Genomic DNA, 19,111 nt, shown 5'->3' with positions numbered 1-19,111 from the left:
CCAAGCAGGCCAACAGGGGATGTTGGCGCCAGCCCAAGAGCGCGCACAATGCCTTCCTTGTTTTCCGGCCGCACGGCATGGCCGCCGCGCAGCGCCTCGTTGGGACGCTTGCCAGGAAGTGAGAGATCGCCGGGGGTCGCATCCCATCGGACTTGCGTTGACCTTTCAACCTTCAGGCTCTCTTCCTCTTTTTCTTCCTTCGGAGCTGAGTGAGCTCATGACGCATAGCAGGCGGGGGGGGGCCGGGGGGGGAGTATACAGCGGGCGGATTTTGAACATCCCGCAATCACTTTCTGAATGATTGGAGTCTTTTTTTATTCTGTCAGAGACCTTTGCTGGCTGTGATTGGGAGCAGGTAATCAATGTCCCGTTCTTCCATGAAGGGGTGGGAATTAAAAGATGTTATTCAATCGGATTTATCGATTCGGGTGGGGGGGGGGGGTCATGCAAGCGATGAATTAGTTCACTATTTGTTGCCACCCTAGAAATGACTTTATTCACTCCCATGGATCCAAATGTTTCCTCTGGAGTCGCAGTCCTCTTAGGGGCCCATGTGGTTCAAAAGCAAATCCGAGTCATTGCTCCTTTCGCCAGACTTTCACTTTTGCGGTCTCAGACCCGCAAAGCCTCCAAACACAACGCGGCCGCAAGAAAAACAGCCAGCGTCGCCCGCCGCTTTGAAGCCGGCCAAGGAGCAGACAAACAAAAGCCTGAATGACAAACACATGGCATCGATTTATGGAGGGATCGGCCGAAACCCCACCCCCCCAGGCCGGCTCTCTCGACGGTGTCTGGCGGACGACGCCCACTCCGCTCCAGCCTTGTTTTCAAGTCCGCTCTTCACGTCGTCACCGCCGCTTTTTTTTCTCTCCGCAGCCACACCCTCAGTGTGTGATTTCGAAGGCAGCTGGACCGTTTCACAAAGTAGTTTATCACTTTTCCTACCCTCCCTAGTTGACTTTTACAAGCGTCGCAAATGCGGGAGAAGGTACAAACCGTTACCTTCAAGGAGGGGGGCATTCTCGAACATTCTTGTCATGTGGATTCTCACTTGGCAAAATGGCGATCCGTGGAGTGACGATACGATTCAATGGAATTGCCGCCACTCCTTGTGCGCCCGCTTTGATATGCTGTACTCATATCAAGCCTTCTATGCGGAGGATAAATAATCCATGACTGCCATTGCTGGTATAAGCGCCGTTTGCCTTTGCGGGTTAACGCATCGATGATATATTGAAGCTAGCGGACCGAAAGACGAAGCTACGTCGTTCTTTTCAAAGCGCAACGTCTGAATTGTCTTTGTTTGATCAACTATCATGTCGAAAGTCAAACCTGAGCGCTGCCGTCCGGAATGTACGTTTTGGCGGAAGTGCGCAACCAAACTCATTTCTGCCTTTTTAGGGTTCGTGCCGGTGGTGGTGGTGGTGGTGGCCGACGGCAAAAAGCCACCAGAGGAAACTAGCGAAAGACGGCACGTTGCTTGGGCGCACACGCTCCACGTGAGGAACGGCCGTTTGAGGAGGATGCGTCCAATGGATAAATCCGAGCCGGCGGGAGGAGCGGAACAAAAGGAGGCATGCTTAGGTAATCATCCCGCGCGTTCTCCAGCTGGGCCACCGCTGCGGGGGCCCCCGCCGGGAAGCCAGGAAAGGCGGGAGAGGAGGGCGTTAGCGTTCATCGCTGTCCCCGCCCCCAGCGGCGTTTACAACCGGCGACGCGCAAGTTGGCCGCTTTGCGCCCTCACTGTACGCAGACGCAACTTTCACTCGCTGAACGAATGGATGGAAAGGCTCCCGAGTCCCGCCCTCAGTCATCGGATTACGTTTTGGCCACACGCGGCGCCGTCCAATAACTCCCAAATACAAAGTACGAGCCGACAACCCCCCCGCCCCCCCCTTTACACAAGTCTTTGCCGCCTGCATCGTGATCAAGCGCGAGTGGAAAAAGCGACTTGTGCATTTCCAACCAAAGTTGATGATGATGTCGCAAAAACAACGTCGGTCCCCTCAGAGAGGATAAAAGACATCAGGACCTCCTTTTTCGCTGAATGAGAAAAGAAAAGAAAATCTTGGCCGGACATTTGTGGATTTCGACAAAGCCGGCGATTGTGAATTTTGCCCATCCCATCCCCGCCCCTCCCTCGGGAAGCGCAGCTTTCTCCCATTGAAAGGTTCCATACAACCCGGGCAAAATGCCATCCAAACATTTGGGGGATGTTGAATAACAACAACAACAACACAAGAAGAATCTTTTTGACCACATCCGCATCAGTTTCCATCGTCTGAGATTTTGCCTTCAGCACATTTCGAGATTAGGACCCCCCCAAAAATGTTCATTCATCAGGCAAAGCGCTCCACTTCTCAAGCCAAACACAAGGGCCGTCTTTTTTCATCAAGAAGCCAAGCGTTGCAACTTTTCTCTCCCTTTGAAGGCTCAATTGAAGTTCCTTTCCATTCGGGTTCCAGAAGAGCTCAGGACAGACGAATGATGACACCTGGGTGAACGTTTGGGAATGGAAATATTGTGTCGGAGTTGCTTCGTACCTCCGAACTTGGAACGGCCCACACAAAAAGGACAAGCGTGAAAAGCGCAACCGCTAATGCATTCCATTGCTTTCATTCTCTGCGTTCTTGGGCGCTCAAGCTGCCACACCCTTTCCCTCGGAGGAGCTGAAGCGGGACACATGTTGGGTGGAGGTGGGAAAGGGGGAATGGCGGTAGGGTGGGGGGCGCCGGTCAGGTCTCTCATCTGGAACACATCAAGCGTCCCAAAGCATCCCAACATCCCTCATCAGGCCGGCATGGGAGTGGCCAGCAGTCCCCAAGGCTGCGCGGGCGTCCGTCCAGCTGTTGCTTCTTCTGCGGAGACATTGGACGTGTCAACCGGCGGGCACCAATCCCGCATGCCCCCCGGCCCCCCTCCTTCATCGGAGGCCACGATGGGCGACATCTGCTCTTTTATGGGCCTCTCGGACACATGATGAACGTCGCCAGCTGCTTCGTTGATACTTAAACACGGAACCAGCGTTTTCCCGTCCTTTTGTGGCGCCATCGTGTAGCTTTCGCGTTTACAGTCACAACACGCGAGCATTCGGTCGCAGGCGCCGACACCTTCTTCAAACTTGACCTGGCCATGCAGCTTTTTGGTGAAACGTGCCACCGTCTTCTCGAGGCGCATTGACGCTCAAGTGCAATGCTCAGCCACAACGTTTCCAGGGAAAGTTGCCACCAAATGTTTCTTGAAAACAACCTTTTGCCCGGCACATTTCTATTTTGACCAAAAAAACATTTTTGTTTTGGGGGCGAAATGACAATTTTCCAATTGAAACGTGACATATCTCTCTATCTCTTTTTTTTTCTTTCCTGTGCAGATTCCACCTTCTCAAGACTCGAGTGCGTGACCAGTGCGGCGTATTTGAAGGCTGTGTCCACTCCCACAGTGGTGCAGCCCTCCCTCTTGCAGGTCCGCCGCCCGTCTGCGCATTTCCACAAAATATGCCGACGTGGGATCTGAGGTCTGTATTTTGTCACCAACAACTTGAAGGAAAGAGCAATGTTTTGCAATCCAGGCCTTAGTTCTCGAAGAAAATGCTTTCAATCGTGAGGAGCGTGTTACATTTTGCCAAGAAAGTAGGAACATTGCAGCATTGCTATTTGATAGGGCTTTAAAAAAAATCCACGGTATATTTTACTTCATGTTGTGTTCCCCTGGAACAACACCAAATTTTGCCACAAAAAAAAACAAATTTAAACAAACACCCCCCCGTGTATTATTAAAAAAAGGGGGGGTGGGGGGTAGAAATTGCAATTGAATTCTTCTGGGAAAGCACCTTGTTTTCCCCTGGCGAATTCGGAAAAGAGTCAAGAATGGTGTGCGCTGTCATGAAAAGCGAGAGAGAAGCCAGATGAGGAGGGAGTAAAAGCGCTGGATGGATGTGGCGGCCCATTGAAAAACACTGATGCCGTTGTTGCACCCCCACCATGGAATGCAGAAATGCAATTGAGTGGGGGGGCGGGAGGGGCATTGTCTAGTCTCAGCTTCAACTTCACGGCGCTAAATGCGTGCTAGCGTCTATACTTTTTGACTTAAGTGTGAGAGAAGAAGCAGTCTCGGTACTTGCGCTTGGCCAGTCGAAAGTGGCGCCTGGGAGGACTTTTGCCAACCTCTGAGCAGTCAAACGTACAACCGCTGTGCCAAAGAGGTGCCGGCGCACATTGTGGGCACGCGCACGGCCGCTCGCTGTCAAAAAGAAGACGTGCACACGAACTGGGAGAGGCCGCCAGCCTGCCTGGAATTAAACCAAACAAAAAAAAAAAAAAAGCCCCTTCTGATAACGAGCTGACAAGAGTTGATTTTTCTTCCCTGGGAGTTGTAGTTGGGTTGAAGGTGTCCATTTCAAAACAATTTGGAGGAGGAGGAGGAATTCCAAAGAGCCCGGAATGTATCGAAGGCGAGGGGAGCGCTGCCTGAATTCCATGGCAGCCACTGGGCCCATGAGGTCACGGGCTGGCCGGCCCCGGCGGGATGACGCGGCCTCAAACGGGAAGCTAATGGCCAGCACATGTTGGGGATCGGCCCGCTGGCGCGTCACGGAAGAGGCGCTCGCGGCGTCTCTCTCAGATTTATTGTCTTGTCGTGGCCTGGGAGGGAGGCTCCCGCCATTGCTCAGCGCAGAGAAATGAAAGCCCCGCCCCGCTCGGACCGGACCGTCCGATTCAACGCCCGGGCCGCTGGGCCCTTTCGTCGCGCTCGCCGCAGTGCCAGTCTTTGGCTTTAAAAGCGCACCGAGCCGGTGTGTGGATCTGCTGTTATGGAGTGGGAGCGGTTCTGGGGAAGCCCTCCCACAAGGGTTGCGCTCCTGCCGCCTTCTCTCAGACGTGGTTTTGCCAGATGTTCACGACAAAAAATGCTTTTGGGTGCCCGGCATTCACCGTGCTTGTACTTGCGAGCCTTGAAATCCAGGCCCCAAAGTCTGGATCGTCTCAGCGAGTGCACGCGACGCTTCACTCGGACGCAGTAAGCGACTGAGCAGAAGTACGTCTGCGTGACCCGCCAGCGACTGTCGTATGCGTTCCAAAGGTGAAGGATGAGCGACTGGTTCCGCTGAGGCAATCGCAGGCCGATTGCAAGCCGTCTGCTCCTTTCCACAAAGGGATCGTGCGCAATCCGAACTTGGTGATCAGCGTTGTCAAAGCCTCCGAGCAAGAGTCCCATCAGGAGTTGCCACAGAGGAAACCTTTTGCTCTGCGATGTTTGACTTTGGAAGCAACGGCGAAGGGTCACGGGAGGGGGGGGCGTGCCGTCATTCCTCCGTATTCCCCCGAGAGCCCGCTCCAGCTGCTCGGCGGAGCTCACTTAGGCCTTCCTTCATCCAAATCTCAAAAGGCCTCATTCTCGCTGGTCTTGCCTTGAGGTTGAACACACGCCGCCACCTGACCCGAATTTGCAAGTGTGAAGGTGCCGCACTTTCTCATTTGGCCGACCATAACGGGAGCCATGACCCGTTTACGCTTTAGAAACACAATTCTCGGCCACGAATATCATAGCGTCTGTGAAGCAAACGGTCACTGCGGCATGAACCGCTTCTCGTGCCGATCTCGCGCCATTGTGGAAAGAAAAGAAATCAATTGAGGCAAGTTGCATGCGCGGCGTTCATAAGCCAGGCGGGTCGTCTGCTATGTCAGTCAAGGCAGGAGCGCCCGGGTGCCTGCAATTTGAGCTCCCAGCGTTGGCCTCCTGCTCTTGATTCTTTCTTTCTTCAGCCTCCACTTGACGTAAGAGGCGCTTTGGGAAACCGGTGAACGGTTTTTCCCCCAACCGCAGCTGGAGAGGTAGATTCTCCCCGGGGTGGGAGGTGAGCTCCATCCATCCCATCCCGGCATGCAAATCCGATCGGCGTCACCTCCCAGAGGAGGAATGGAAAGTCGGGCCAATTCTTGGCGTTCCCACTGAAAGTCCAGCTGTTTGGCCCAAGACTTCCTCACTGCATCTTGGGGTCGGCCTGGATCCCAAATCCAATCTGGCAGCTAACCTCATACGAAGCCTCGTGCAGGTGGAGACTCCGGGCCAAAGCTCTGACTCATGGCGGCTCAGTGCAAAAGGCGAGCGACGCACGCTCGTGACAGGATTCTCAGCGTTGACTTTTCACGCTATTGCGGCAAGCGCGAGTCCCGTCCGCTGACGCTCACGGATTGGGATGGAAGCGGGACTTTCCCGCGTAACCTCCTCCCATGCGCTTGGCTTTTGTGTCGGCTATTTTGCTGGAGGTCATCTTTTCAGCGAAAACCGAAAGCACTTTTGTGCAAACAAAAAGAGTGACAACGAGAGCGAGAGAGAGACATCTGACCAGCACGTTCGTGTGTCAAAGTCCCACAATAAGCGAAGGCGTGCCGGCTTCAGATTTCGCCGCGCAACGACTCTGACTTTTTAGTTACTTCCAGACGTGCTTTGCTGCGGAGCGGTTGTGTTGTCAGTCAGTGGGGGTGCGATAAAAAAGAAGCCCTTTCAGACTGTGGGCAAAAGCGTGAACAATAGCTTTGAGCAACGAATGACTCTCAAATGGGAAGCATGAAATCCCGGACCCTGAATTAGGTACACCAATACGAGCCCGCAGCCCGCCACTTGTGTTTTTAACGTCATTTGGACTCCTGCTGACAGCGACTGTATGCTGGTCATAGTTTGCCGCGCTCCTTTGTTACGAGTCACATTTAGGAACTTCCACAGAATCTGCCTGGCAACAAGCGGCTGTAAACCAGGAAAAACCATAGCAGCGATCCCTAGGTTTGCCAATTCTGCTTCCACAAAAAAACAAAAAAAAGTTTGGAGATTTTTAATTGAAATGCGTCGTTACATACATTTAGAAAATAAGCAATCTAGCTAACTGCTTGGTGTGTACATTTCATACAGAACACTCTCATCATGAGTTACTCACACTCACACTCTTGTCAGAGCCACTTTGCAGTTGATGTGCATGGAATCTTTAGGAAACAATCAAAAATATGAAAGACGCCTGGAATTGACAGAAAATGGCCGCTTCGAAACAAAGTTTCATGTTCAATTTCGGGCATGTGCGCTTGACACTTTTCCGTGTAGTCATGATGAAGATGATACCCAGTCGATTGGTAAAACTGCTGGCCGTGGCTATTTTTACCCCCCCCCCCCCTCCCTTCCGCTCCCTCTAAATGGGCACAGTCTATACCAACAAAGCCTTGCCTAATAACAACGGCGTTCGAGGCTTTGGCTCATACAAATGTGCTTTTAATGGAAGAACGCGGAGGAAGACGCAAATCCTTTTGAGTGCCATCCACATGAGTCGCTCGTGCGGGAAGAGGAGTTGACTTCCTATGGGGAGACAAGTCGTAGTAGTGGATTGGAGTGGCGTGTGTTCCGTGATGACGTGCGGGGCCCTGTAGGGCGGTGTTCTCCGGCCCAGAAAAAGTGCGATTGGGGCGTGAGAGCCACATCTGGACTAGCAGCGAGCGAGGAAGACGAAGGAGCTCGACTTCGACGGGAGCAAAGACTTTAGCCATTTTCTCTCGCACACCCACCTTCCCTCCGCGGAAACGTTGTCTTTTTGTAAGTTTGGACTGTTTTGTTTTTACGACTTTTGGTCTCGTTTTACTCCCGTGTTGTTGTTGCTGCTTTTCTGCTATCCAAGCAACAGTAACTTCGCCTCCTCTCTCTGGACTTGAACTCGAACTCTTTGGACGTTTTTAAATTATTCGACGGACGGTCTGAGGCGCTGTTTTATGATTAAATAAAAATGTTTCCATCGTCGGTTTCGTGTTTCCGCGCAGACTCTTGAACGGGCGCAACCGCTTTTTTTTCCGCTTCAAAACTTGGGACCTTCTCTGGTTTAGACCTTCCCCTTGACGTCGTTACTTACTTATCACATGTTCCCACCTCGACGCAAGAGTACGGACGGAAAGAAACGCTTAAAACACGACATTTCCCCATAGTTTGCACTTTTTACGTTGGCGACGTAACAGGATACTTGTCGAAGTAAACATTGCGGTCGGTGACCATAAGTAAGGAAATGTCGCCATCTATCGTCAGAGACCCGCAAGTGCTGTTACTTTCCCCCCCTGCCCCTCCAAATGTTCATCACACCAATGTCACCTAAAATGTCTCCTTCTGGTTTTTTTTCTCCTGGAAGAAATACTTGAAAATGCTGCTCATCCTGCTCGGAGTGCTGATTTTGCACCTGATCATCCTCATCCTTCTCATCGTGTCCACGGCAGCGAGTGTAAGTCCATATTCTTGTATTTCTTCTACTCTTGATGACGTCTTGAAGAGAAATTTGATGACCTCTTCTGTTTAGTTGTTCCCTTCAGAAGGAAGGGAACAACTTTACTGCGTTTCTAACATAGACTATTCATTCTTTTTAGCAATAGTATAATCATTTATGATCGCGGGCTGCGGCTCTTTTAAAAGGGGCCCTCCATTTTAGTATCATTGAGAAAGCATTGATTTAGACATTTCTGTATATTTGTGAATGGTAGCTGTATTCTATGCGAAACTGTCTATTTTGATGATGGGGTAGCAGTTCCTTCAAAAGTCTTCGGATCAGACTTCTGCCTCGCGCGTCAGTTTATTTCAGATGTGTTTTGGAATATATTTGCTTGGCCTAATCGAACATGTGGTTGTCCGCCGGCGCGGCGTCCCGAAAACACGTCGGCGGTGTCGCGATGACCAGGCCTGGACCGTCGGTGGCAATGTCAGCAAGGACCTGTGGTACAACTGCCTGGCCAATGATGTCATCTACCAGTGCACTCCAGCCAGCGATGAAGGTTTGCAAGTGAGAATGCAAACGCGTGTGCGCACGGGTGACAATGTACTACGTTGTGCCCGCCAGACTGGATCCAGGCGGTGCAGGCCCTGATGATCCTGGCCGTGCTCTTCTGCTTCTTCTCGCTGGTGGCCTTCGTCTTCCAGCTGTTCAAACTGGTGAAGGGCGGTCGCTTCTTCTTCACCGCCATCTTCCAGATCTTGGCCAGTGAGTACTCGCTCGTGTGCCCAGGCGGACCTGGGCAAGGTCGCCCGGTTTCCCGACAGGTGTGAAGCGCCTCGTTTTTCACGCAAACAAGTCAGTGGCGCAAGCATTTCATGAAAGGATGACACGTAAACCCCCTTCTGCACTTCTTAAGCGTATCCGGAGCCTTCCTAAAGGAATATTCTTCAAATGGATTCCTTTGCGATTTCAAAAATTGCCTGCTACTACATTGCAATGTGGATTTGAGTGCGAGGACGAAAGCGACAACAAAACATGTGGTCCTCTCCCCGCTGCTCCCAGGTCTGTTTGTGATGTGCGGCGCCATCATCTACACGGTGATGCGGACGGACGATTTGCCCGGGGCGCAGTTCGGCTACGCCTACGTGCTGGCCTGGGTGGCGTTCCCGCTCTGCCTCATCAGCGGCCTCATTTACATCGTGCTGCGGAAGAAGGAGTGAGGGGGGGGGCAGAGCGCGGCGGAAGAACACGGCGCGGGAGGACAAAGAGCGCCAGGAGGGAGAGGGGGCGTCGCACTGTGCCTACTGCCCACAGACCAACACCAAACGGACTGACATCACGACGAGAGCGCACGCGTCGCCCAATTGCGTGTCGCGTTCCAAAGTACAAGAGATGTACATAGCGTCTGTGGTTTTTAGACATATTTATAGCATTTTTACATTTACGTCTTGTACATAGTGTTGTTAACATTGTCTCCTCGTTGTTAAGAAGAGTGTGTGTCTCTCACATGTCATGCAGCTGTGCCAAAGAAGTGTCGCTTTGTTCGCCAGATATTACGCTCCCTGTTTTGTTGTCCATTTTTTTCCTTCTATGCTTTGAATAATGTGCCTTAGCTTTTAAAAAATATGTTCTTCCCATAGCAATTTTTCAAAAAAATATTCTGTTACTTGATTCTCAAAATGAAGACGTTGCATTTTGATAAAATGCTGCCTTTTATTAGAATTTTTTTTTAACTATTCATGAAATGTATAACCTCTTCCATGTCTGTGTATCTACTCAGCAAGCGTGTCATTCCTGTGATTCCTTCGTTTCAAGTATTGTCAGTATTCTTCTAAATAAACCTTCACTTGATTCAAAACAAGTTATGGTGTTATTAATAGTTCTCTAATTCATTTGAAGTTGGAATGTGCAATGACAACGTAATATTTCTCCATCGTTGTGGTTATGATTCACGCTCAATGTTCCCTTTTCATTGACGGGATGCGTTTTGACTGTGCTGTAGTTGTCCCTTCCGAGCTGGGGGGGTCGCTGTTTTATCACCAAGGCGAGTGCGAACGAGCGGACCACCCGAAAAAGAGCAGACGCGGCCTCTTTGAAATCCAATGACAAATGTTTCAGCAACGATGACCAAGATGGCCGCCTTTCCCAGAAAGCCAACACCCCAATCGATCTGTGCACGAAGAAACAACGTGCTCCGGTGTATTTTTTCTTCTTTTCGAGAGAATGACGATTTTTAGTTCCTCGTTTTTCTTTCCAGAGCGACGCAACATGAAGTGGAAGGTAAGAGATGACAACTGAGTTGATTATCTTACAAGTGTCCCCAATTGAAGATGTATAAATACAAGTTCAGGTTCCGTCGGAACAGAATTTTATGTCATCATGCCTCGCGTCCAATGACTGTTGGGAAAGGCTCCCGCACACCCACCGACCCAATAACGGATATCGGAAAGGTGAAGGAGAGAATGAAATCAAAGTACAGTATTTCCAAAGGTAATGACTGCTTATGGCCACCAGAGAGGGCCATCGACACACGTTTGAAAGCAATTGCCCCTTTTTTTATTTTGGAGTCTCACAAAGTATCAATACACTATATTAAAAAAAAAACGCATTCTCCCGATTGTTCACTGACATACGTGCTGAACAAATTTGCAGCTCTAACATTCATGCTGAAAATGTCAACCTTTCCCCGCACCGGGTTTCCTGTTCTAAACGCACAATAACAGTGAAGCAGTATGACATTAATCTCCTGGCGCCAGCGCTCACGAGTTGGCACCAGTGTGGATTATTAAAAGAGGATTCTACCCGTGATCAAAAGCACTTTTAGATGCGTTTGAGCATCAGTGACAAACTTGGAGAATTTGGAGCTATCTGCCCAAATTAGACACCAGGCTGAATTAAAAGTGCATGCGAAGAATATTGTGCGGGGGAGAGCATCATGATTTTGTCCCCTGCGGATCTTTTACGTTTGCTCACAAAGGACACTCTAGTTTCCTATGGTTGTTGACAAAAAAACAAACAAACAAAGCAACAAAGCAAAAAATCAAGCTTTAAATCTACACGTGCAGTATTCCCATTAACCGCTAGACGGCAGGCATGGCTGACTTTTGCTTCCAGTGGGTCTCAGACTGCAATATAATACGACGTGAGTAGGTCGAAAAAAAATCTCTCTCACTCTAAGTGTGTACCCATTGACTGATCTCTACCTGTTGTCATTTTCAACAAGCAGTTATGACAATTACACTGATGTTTTCTTTGTGAATGAGGAAACTTACCAAATTCAACAGGCGATCAAATAGGCGTTTCCGCCGGCTGTATATAAAGCTGAGCCACAGGCACAAATCTTCCCTCTTCCCGTCTCTGACATGATGAATAAATAAAAGAGAAGCGATGCAAGACAAACACAATAACTTCCCGTCCGCCATCTGTGTACACAGGGCGCACTCTTTTTACACAAGCTTACTGTCGGCCGTACGTCACATCATTTTATGTGGCCCGCGAAAGCAAATCAACTTCCATGACGCTCGCTCAAATCTTGACCAAAATTGAAAATTCTCATATGTCAGAAGTAAGAGACATATTGTCGGCATTTTCTTGTAAGCAAAGCCCTCATTACAGGAACTTAATAGTTGAATAAACAAGTCAAGTCAAGTCAACAGTATTTATAATATATAATATAGACAGCCCTGGTCTAAAGGTTTAATCACGAAAGATCAAAGTCAAGGCGTGTAAATACTGTTTACATATTTTAAACATGCTGGTAAACATGGGTTGGAGAAGGGGTGGGGGGTGATCCGGCCTCGCGTTTTTCCCTTTTGCGGGGGTATTTGTGGTCCCTTTTTCGTGTGAAAAACAAAGGATTGCGGTCTTGTCACAAAAAGACCTGATGATGGTGTACTCCTTTCTGCAATGCTTCTTCTGTATTTCGGGGAGAGCATGTTGTCAAAATGAATGTCCTTCGCAACAGTAGACGTTACGTCAGAGTCAGGGGGGAAAAGTCTGAACTTGTGAGTGAGTGGCGGCTAAGCACGAAACCCGTCCGACGCCTCACCACAAACAATAACATCCCAACATCGCTGTCCTCCAAAGAGGTGTGCCCGAAGTGTCTGGAATGTGCAATTTAGTTCGCTAGCGAAGCAGTGAACGTTGCGGCACGCACACTCAGACTCGCAGAGAGACTACACCCGCTCTGCTACCGCCATGGGCGGGAGGGGATTCGTGGTGCTCCCCGCTTATTCCGAGAGGTCACTTTGTCATCGGGTTGTCGAAGCGGCGACGGGACTGGAAGCCATCGGAAAATGGCTTCAAACTGTTGCCACGCTGCCGGTATGTCTGAAAGGAACCGTGGCCGTCTCTGGATTTCTCCTCTTTGCCGTGACCGACGTCCGACTGCAGTTGAAAAAACAAAAAACACCCCATGTGTCATGTCCCATCACTAATTGGCCACTGAGCTTTCGCCCCGAGTCCTTCTGCTCACCAAATCCATACTCGCCAGAGGCCGAGCAGTCACTTGCGGGAGACGGGGTCGCCCCCTGCGAACGGCCTAACTCAAGAAACCCGACGAGCGTTTGAAACAGTTTTCGTGTCGCGTGTCAGCAGCGGAAACAAAAGCTCTCCCGAGCAAGTAAAGTGGACCTTTTTAGTAGCATGCGTAGCCTTTTCGCAGACTATTGCATCAGCGCGGGGATAATGGAATTAGCCCGCACCGTCGCTGCCGATAAGGAGCGCGTGGCGGCCACCCGAGCCGCGGGTCAGCGCTCTCCGCCCGCGACCGGCGAGGGAGACGGCAATTGTTTAACTGCGCGACGGTAATAAGCGGACCTCGCACAGTTAATGCCCGGCCGCCGTAAATGTGTCTTGACGTGAACTAGAAAGCGTGTGCGTGTGCGGCAAGGAGGACACCGTGCCCCCAACCGAATCCTAATCCCCTCCTCCCCTTTGCACTCGTACGCCACACGCAGGAGGACCCGATGGCATTTCAGGTTAGTTTCATAACGGACTCTCACTTGTCCCTCGCTTTCAACGCGAGCGAGAAAACTTGCCTCATATAAGATTGCGACGCTGTCCAAAGTAGCCCCATCTATGACGGTCCCCGCGTCAATCTGATTTTGGGCCAGCTGGGCACGGCTCAGACAGGACCACCCGCTCCAGATTAGCCGCCACTAAAAAGCCAAATAATCCCACCCGTGGTCCCGCGTTGCCCTTCCTTGGCCAAATGGTGGCCTATGAAGGTGGCGCATGCAGAGTCGGGGGCCCCGCACACCTCATTAGGGAGAAAGCAGGATCAGAAGAAGAAAATCTCCGGCCGTGTCTGAGATGGGCCGGCTCACAAGATTTTATTCTCCGCTCCGACTGGCCTCAAGATTAGGGACACCTCCAGTACAACGGCGAAAGATATTCATTTCATGGAAATGTAGCCGGTGTGGTTATGTATGCAGCACTAAAAAAAAAAAAATCCTCCACCAAGCATCCCCAGTTGGTCCAGAATGCCGCTGCTCGCCTCTTGAGAGGGAGCACCTCACTGGGACCATGGCATCCCTTCACTGGCCACCCATACCATTTGGAATGTTTGCGCCCATCTGACCTCTCTGAGCTTCTGCCCGTTGCCGAAGGTCTGCAGGTCTGCGACTTTGCATCACAGGTGGCTTGATGTCTCCCTGAATGTGTTTTTGACGTCGATTTTAAAACCGTGTCTTGACTTTATTTTCTAGCAGATCCGGATTTGGAGACAATTCCTTTATTTATTTATTTATTTTTTTAAGCTAAGTAAGTTCAAGCTACAACAACATACGGATTTCGCCAGGTGTTGTAACTCGTGTATGGAAAATTTCCAACTTATGCTCAACCGAACCCTTCATTCATAAACAATTATGGATAAGTATTACAAAATATTCTTATTTTCACGATGATGATGAAAGCCTGATATGCTTGTGGTGAGCGAAAAGTGAAGTGAAGAATCGGTTTTTCAAGGTTGAAGTGGTGGAATTTGATAGCGAAGCGCTTGGCTTTTCACCATTTTGAAGCCTCATTTTTCTATACCTCTTGAACTTGATTTTTTTTTGAAGCATTCACCTTTGGCAGGATTGTTACGAGTCAAAACGTGCTGGACTCATCTTCATGTAGGGCGATAGATTTGCTCCAGCGAGCCAGATGGCCAATTTGACGTAAGGACCGGCAGCTGTTGAGGAGCGTTTTGGCGACGGACCCAGCAATCCATTGCCTGTATTTCACCTTTGAAGTTGTGGCTGGGGGGGCATGTCATCTAAATTTTGACACCAGACCCCCGGACCCCATTCCGGTGTGAGAATCCCTGATCGGGCGTAAACCCGGTTACAAGGCGTGGCAATTTCAGATCATAGCAATAAATTCTGATAGAATCGACTTGTGAACTGTGCGCATCGCTGGCAAATCCACTCGACAGCTTTGGATGAGACAATTGTATAAAGAAGACGGAGATGCACTCGCAGATTTCAGTCCCAGCCAAAGTCGTGACCCGTCATCTGGTAGAACTGTCTGTTCAAGGGCTTGTAGAACTCCCGTAGGCTCCGCACCACCCGGGGGTCGATGTCGGGGTGGGTTCGGCCCTTGGTTTTGCCCAGGCAGTGCGGTTTGCCGTCGCTCTGCGCCCGCTTGAGGCAAGGGAAGCCCTTCGCCGGGTTAAAGTGGAAGTGCTTCTCGGTGATCTCTCTCCTGAGCCCCAGAAAGTCCTGGACCCGCGCCAGCTCCCCGGCGGGGTCGGAGATCAGCCGCTCGCCGCTGACGAACAGCATTTGCTCCGCGCGGAAGTATCGGAGCCAACGCTCCAGGTGCTTGGCGTACATGCCGATGCGAACGGCGCTCCAGGCCGCGTCGATGCCGCCCGCCGACGCGTTCTTGAAGGTCAGGCTTTCGAAAGACGCAATGTCGGGCTTCTTGGAACGCGTCTGCGCGTAGTCCGACACGGCTCGGGTGACCGGGTCTCGGACCACCACCATCAGCTTGGTGTCTTTCGACATGGCGTGGATCCGGGCGGGGACCTCCTCGGTGACGTAGTAGCTGGGCGTCTTCTCGATGGTCAGCTGACCCTCGGAGGACTTTGGCATCAGTTCCCTGCAAAAGACACAAATGTCGTCGGGCCCGAGCCTGGTCACACGCGGGCGACTCATCTCATTTGAAACGGGCGTGGAGATATTTCGGGGAAACCCGTGAAAACGGGATGAAGTTGGAAACTTTCCCCAAAAGTGTCTTTTCTGACATGAGGTGCTTTGCCCACTCGCAACTTGAAAGGCAAAAGTTTGCACCCGACACCGAAAAAAACAACATTGAACATTGGCCGAAAACTTTACGGGGCACGCCGATTTGATTGGATGTTCCCGAACAGATGAAGGTCACGCAAATAAGCACGCTATCAATGTGTAAATAGTGTTGATAGAGAGCCGTGCCATTGGGGGGGGAGGGGGGGCGTTGTGTCATATGTTGAGATGGACAGATCGATCCCACCCTCCCTCCGTTAATGTGGAGATTTCCGTTTCCATGATCAACATATTGATTGTAACGTATGATAACAAGCACGCGTGCTTATCTAAAAGTCCGACATGTTTTTTTTTTCCTTGGAAATGAGCCGCTTGCTCTCCGTCTCTCGACGCCTCGGTCGAAAGTCAAGTGTGACGGAATAAGTTTCGGCGCCAAGGGCCCGCGTGCGCGTTTGTATCTCACCTGTACCAGTCCAGGCCCTTGTGGTAGTTGCGGTCGAAGAAGTGCGGCTCTGCCCCCGCCGCGCGCACGTCCGGGTGCAGCCGCAGGAACTCGAGCAGCGCGCGCGTCCCCCCTTTCTTCACGCCGATGATGATGGCCCGCGGCAGCTTTTGACTCTCGGACTCGTTGAAGGAAGACGACGCCCGGCGCGCGTCCGCGTCGTCGTCCGCCTCGTTACGGAGCAAGTCCCGGGAGCCGCCGCCGCCGCGCCGGGCGTCCGCGTTCGCTCCTCCGCGCTCGTAGCCGAGCCCGGGCGCACCGGCGCCGGATCCCGAGCAGCAGTAGATGACGTAGAGCCACAGGGACAACATGATGCACACGACCAACAATTTGTTCTTGGCCTGGGCTGTTGGCGCAACGTGGAGAGCCGGACTAGATTCCATAGAAGCGAGTCGGCGTCCAAGCGGCGGGCATCTTGGCAAAAGTGCGCCCAACTTTCCTCCCAAACGGGACCGTCGACGCGCGACCAGCGCGCCTCACTTGCCGTCTGAGCTCGCGAGCGCGCGCGCCCAAACGCACGCGCCCGAGCCACGAGCGATCGCGGACTCGGACGTGATTCGCTCGCGCGCGCGCTTCCGGCTTACCCCCTTCAGAGCCGCCCCCCCCCGACGGATATATATTTGATATGTGTCGCGTTGAGCTCGAAGCGGCAGAGGAATCGCTTCGTGCGCAACAAACTGGGCCACAAATAAGTGGCAGACACAGAAAGTAACTTTGTCACGAAAATGATATTTTATACAACACAATATGGGGCCACCTTACATCTTGCGGATTTGCGCGTCACTTTTCGAGCCCCCTTTATTGTTATGGCCGCAAATATACAAATGTGCCAGCCCGGACGACTCGTGGAAGTTTGCAAGATCCCCGCCCCCTGTTTTCAAGATGCCCTTTTCTTGATGATGCACGTCCGCACACGTTGCGCGCGCGTTTCTACGTGAGCATACGTGAGTACGCGGCCATAAACGTTAATGGTTGACGGCGCCAGAAGGGCGCGGCGCTGTCACGCCGAGGACGCGTGAGGACAATCGCTAGCGCGAGAGCCGCGCGTGTCGTCTCGGGGTGGGGTCACGGCCCCGTGGCTCCAGCGCACCCCTGAGCGAGCAGAGGATTAGTGGGATTAGCCCCTGAGCGGCCGTGTCCGTCAGCAATTCAGCCCCCCCCCCCCCCCCCCCCCCCTTCATCTAAGCCCCTTATCACATCCCTCAGACGGCCATCGGAGATATGCGCTCGCGGGCCGTTACGTGAGCTGCACCGGCACAATACGGAAAGAGACGCATCCAAAACTTGAGGATCTGCTTTCGGTGGCGCAGGCGCATTGTTGCGATATTTGAGGAGACGATAACAATAATCATCATCATCACGTATACAGTATGCTGCTATATGCCTGAATTTAGGGTTACACGCTATATGCGTACTTTCATGCCGCTTATCACAACATGACGAGCGGCATTTAGCCCCCCCACTCAATCTCATGAAATGTAAAAGCAAAGAAGGGCCGCAGCCAAAATAAATAAATGTTGTATGCTCTTATTGTGTGCGTTGCTGCTTCACGTAGGGGCAAGTAGCAGTTCTTGGAAGGCTTACGATGATCATATAAATCGGCAGGTATTCTATCGTATTGGCTCCGTGCTCATTTCCATGAACCCCTCCGTAGCATTTTGCACCATGCTAGCAATCAGTTGGCGGACCTTTGTTTTGCCACAGCGATACCATTTTGGAATTCTCTGTAGTTCTTCAACTGGGAGTGAAGAACGGCTTGAAGCCTTATTTTAAAAGCCAGAGCCCGATTTAATGTCGCTTGCTGCGGTACATAGCAGAAACGTGACAAGGAGGGTCGGTTAAAAAAAAAACAGACAGATGCAGATGCAGGCAGACGAGTGTTGACATATGTGAAGCGCTACTTTGACTACTTGCTGACTTGAGTGTTTGGGTCTGCTCCATGCTCCTTGGGAGTGTTTCCATTCTGTATTTGTGTGCTTGTCTGTCGTCCTCTTCAATGGGCGGCTCTTGGTCACTTGGCCCCTTTTAAAATATTTTTTTTTTTTACTACATACAATGCTGTCGACTCATTTGGCTGCTGTGGTTTTCACCGTTGCGAATGCCGACGTCAAAGATGTTAAGCGGCTCTCATTGGGCTGGAGTGGATGAGCTCATCTCATCCCAGAGAAGGAGCAAAGGAATCCAAACCAGATCAGCGGCACCCAAAGCGGGTCTGCGACAGACCCGTTACGGCCGGGTCGCGGGGCCGGCCAAGACGCGGATCAAGCCGCCGCTCGGACTCCCTTAAGGTCTTTAGCTGCGGCTGAGGCCGATTCCAAATGGCTATAAATTCCCCGTCTATCCTCTGTTTGGGGAGAAGCCGCGCGCAGCCTGAGAGGATTTCCTCTCTTGATCCCGCAGAAACGCTTTTGTGATCCCTCGCTGGCTGTCCTTCTGGACACGAAGGCGGGCAAGCCGGCGGCAGGTTGCGGGGCTCGCGCGCGCAATGCGGCTCGGCTCCCTGCCCAAATCTGGCAGAAAACCCAGGTGAGCGACAAACGGCGCTCGCGCCGATGAGACTTTTTGATGGCTTCCGCGGGGGCGGCAGCCGAAGATGCCGACGGTGGCCGCGGCCGCTCTCCTCCCCCTTCCTTCCCCAAAGTGGCCGCGCTAATCCAGATGAGGCACTCGAAAGGCACAAATCCATTTAGTCCAATAGGAGCTGTGACATGTAATTTGATTGGCCTAAGCGCTTTTGAAATTACCTTCAAGTGGCTCGCCCTATTTTCATGTTCGTTTATGACCTTGCCTGAAACTCTGATCCGCTTCGCGTACAACTTTTGGGAATGATCTTGGCCGAGGGTCTTGTCTGCCGTCGAGCCTCGGCGAGGGCCTGTGTGGTCCCGGTGCCCCGGGCCTCGTCTCTCACCGCGGCCTCGGTCTGGCAGGATGCAACTGGAAACTGAACTGAAGTCAAACTAGCCGCCCCCCCCCCCAAAAAAAAATAATAATTTCCCTCCCAAAATGGCTTCATATCCTGCCAGTAAGGATTGCGCCTGACTGGCAGAAGTGAAGTCAAGCTGGTTTTACGAGCGGGGCGCGAGAAGACCAACGCGATAAGAGGCACCTTTGGTCAAATGACAGGCTGCCGTTCAGCGCCGGGTTGAGGGA

The 19,111-nt window shown here is 51.7% G+C and overlaps 2 protein-coding genes across 3 annotated transcripts; one reads left to right on the top strand and one right to left on the bottom strand.

Annotated features, from left to right (window-relative positions):
- The first annotated feature begins 7,333 nt into the window (after positions 1 to 7,333).
- LOC127589198 (peripheral myelin protein 22-like) lies at positions 7,334 to 10,091 on the top strand. Of its 2 annotated transcripts, none has more exons than XM_052048252.1 (5): positions 7,334 to 7,575; positions 8,156 to 8,245; positions 8,696 to 8,789; positions 8,855 to 8,995; positions 9,293 to 10,091. In XM_052048252.1, the coding sequence occupies exons 2-5, from the start codon at positions 8,168 to 8,170 to the stop codon at positions 9,448 to 9,450; spliced, it is 471 nt and encodes a 156-aa protein (XP_051904212.1). In that variant the 5' UTR covers positions 7,334 to 7,575; positions 8,156 to 8,167; the 3' UTR covers positions 9,451 to 10,091. The 2 variants fall into 2 exon arrangements, with proteins under 2 accessions (XP_051904212.1, XP_051904213.1); XM_052048253.1 differs by lacking the exon at positions 7,334 to 7,575 and adding an exon at positions 7,589 to 8,027.
- A 3,766-nt stretch (positions 10,092 to 13,857) lies between these two features.
- Positions 13,858 to 16,542, bottom strand: hs3st3b1a (heparan sulfate (glucosamine) 3-O-sulfotransferase 3B1a). The gene is made up of 2 exons (XM_052048344.1): positions 15,923 to 16,542; positions 13,858 to 15,316 (listed from the first exon to the last, which is right to left on the bottom strand). Exons 1-2 carry the CDS (start codon positions 16,342 to 16,344, stop codon positions 14,698 to 14,700), a joined length of 1,041 nt encoding a protein of 346 aa, XP_051904304.1. The 5' UTR covers positions 16,345 to 16,542; the 3' UTR covers positions 13,858 to 14,697.
- Between the last annotated feature and the right edge of the window lie 2,569 nt (positions 16,543 to 19,111).

This window comes from Hippocampus zosterae, chromosome 17 (genome assembly GCF_025434085.1).
Source record: "Hippocampus zosterae strain Florida chromosome 17, ASM2543408v3, whole genome shotgun sequence".
Classification (NCBI taxonomy): Eukaryota; Metazoa; Chordata; class Actinopteri; order Syngnathiformes; family Syngnathidae; genus Hippocampus; species Hippocampus zosterae.
The sequence above is the reverse complement of the archived record's forward strand: the minus strand, read 5'-3'. Positions and strand labels throughout refer to the sequence as shown.

Coding starts and splice junctions, on each gene's coding strand:
- hs3st3b1a (XM_052048344.1), bottom strand. CDS start 16,344: ATGGAATCTAGTCCGGCTCTCCACGTTGCGCCAACAGCCCAGGCCAAG. Junction 15,317..15,922: donor AAGGGCCTGGACTGGTACAG/GTGAGATACAAA, acceptor TGTCTTTTGCAG/GGAACTGATGCCAAAGTCCT.
- LOC127589198 (XM_052048252.1), top strand. CDS start 8,168: ATGCTGCTCATCCTGCTCGGAGTGCTGATTTTGCACCTGATCATCCTC. Junction 8,246..8,695: donor TCGTGTCCACGGCAGCGAGT/GTAAGTCCATAT, acceptor CGCGATGACCAG/GCCTGGACCGTCGGTGGCAA. Junction 8,790..8,854: donor CACTCCAGCCAGCGATGAAG/GTTTGCAAGTGA, acceptor TGTGCCCGCCAG/ACTGGATCCAGGCGGTGCAG.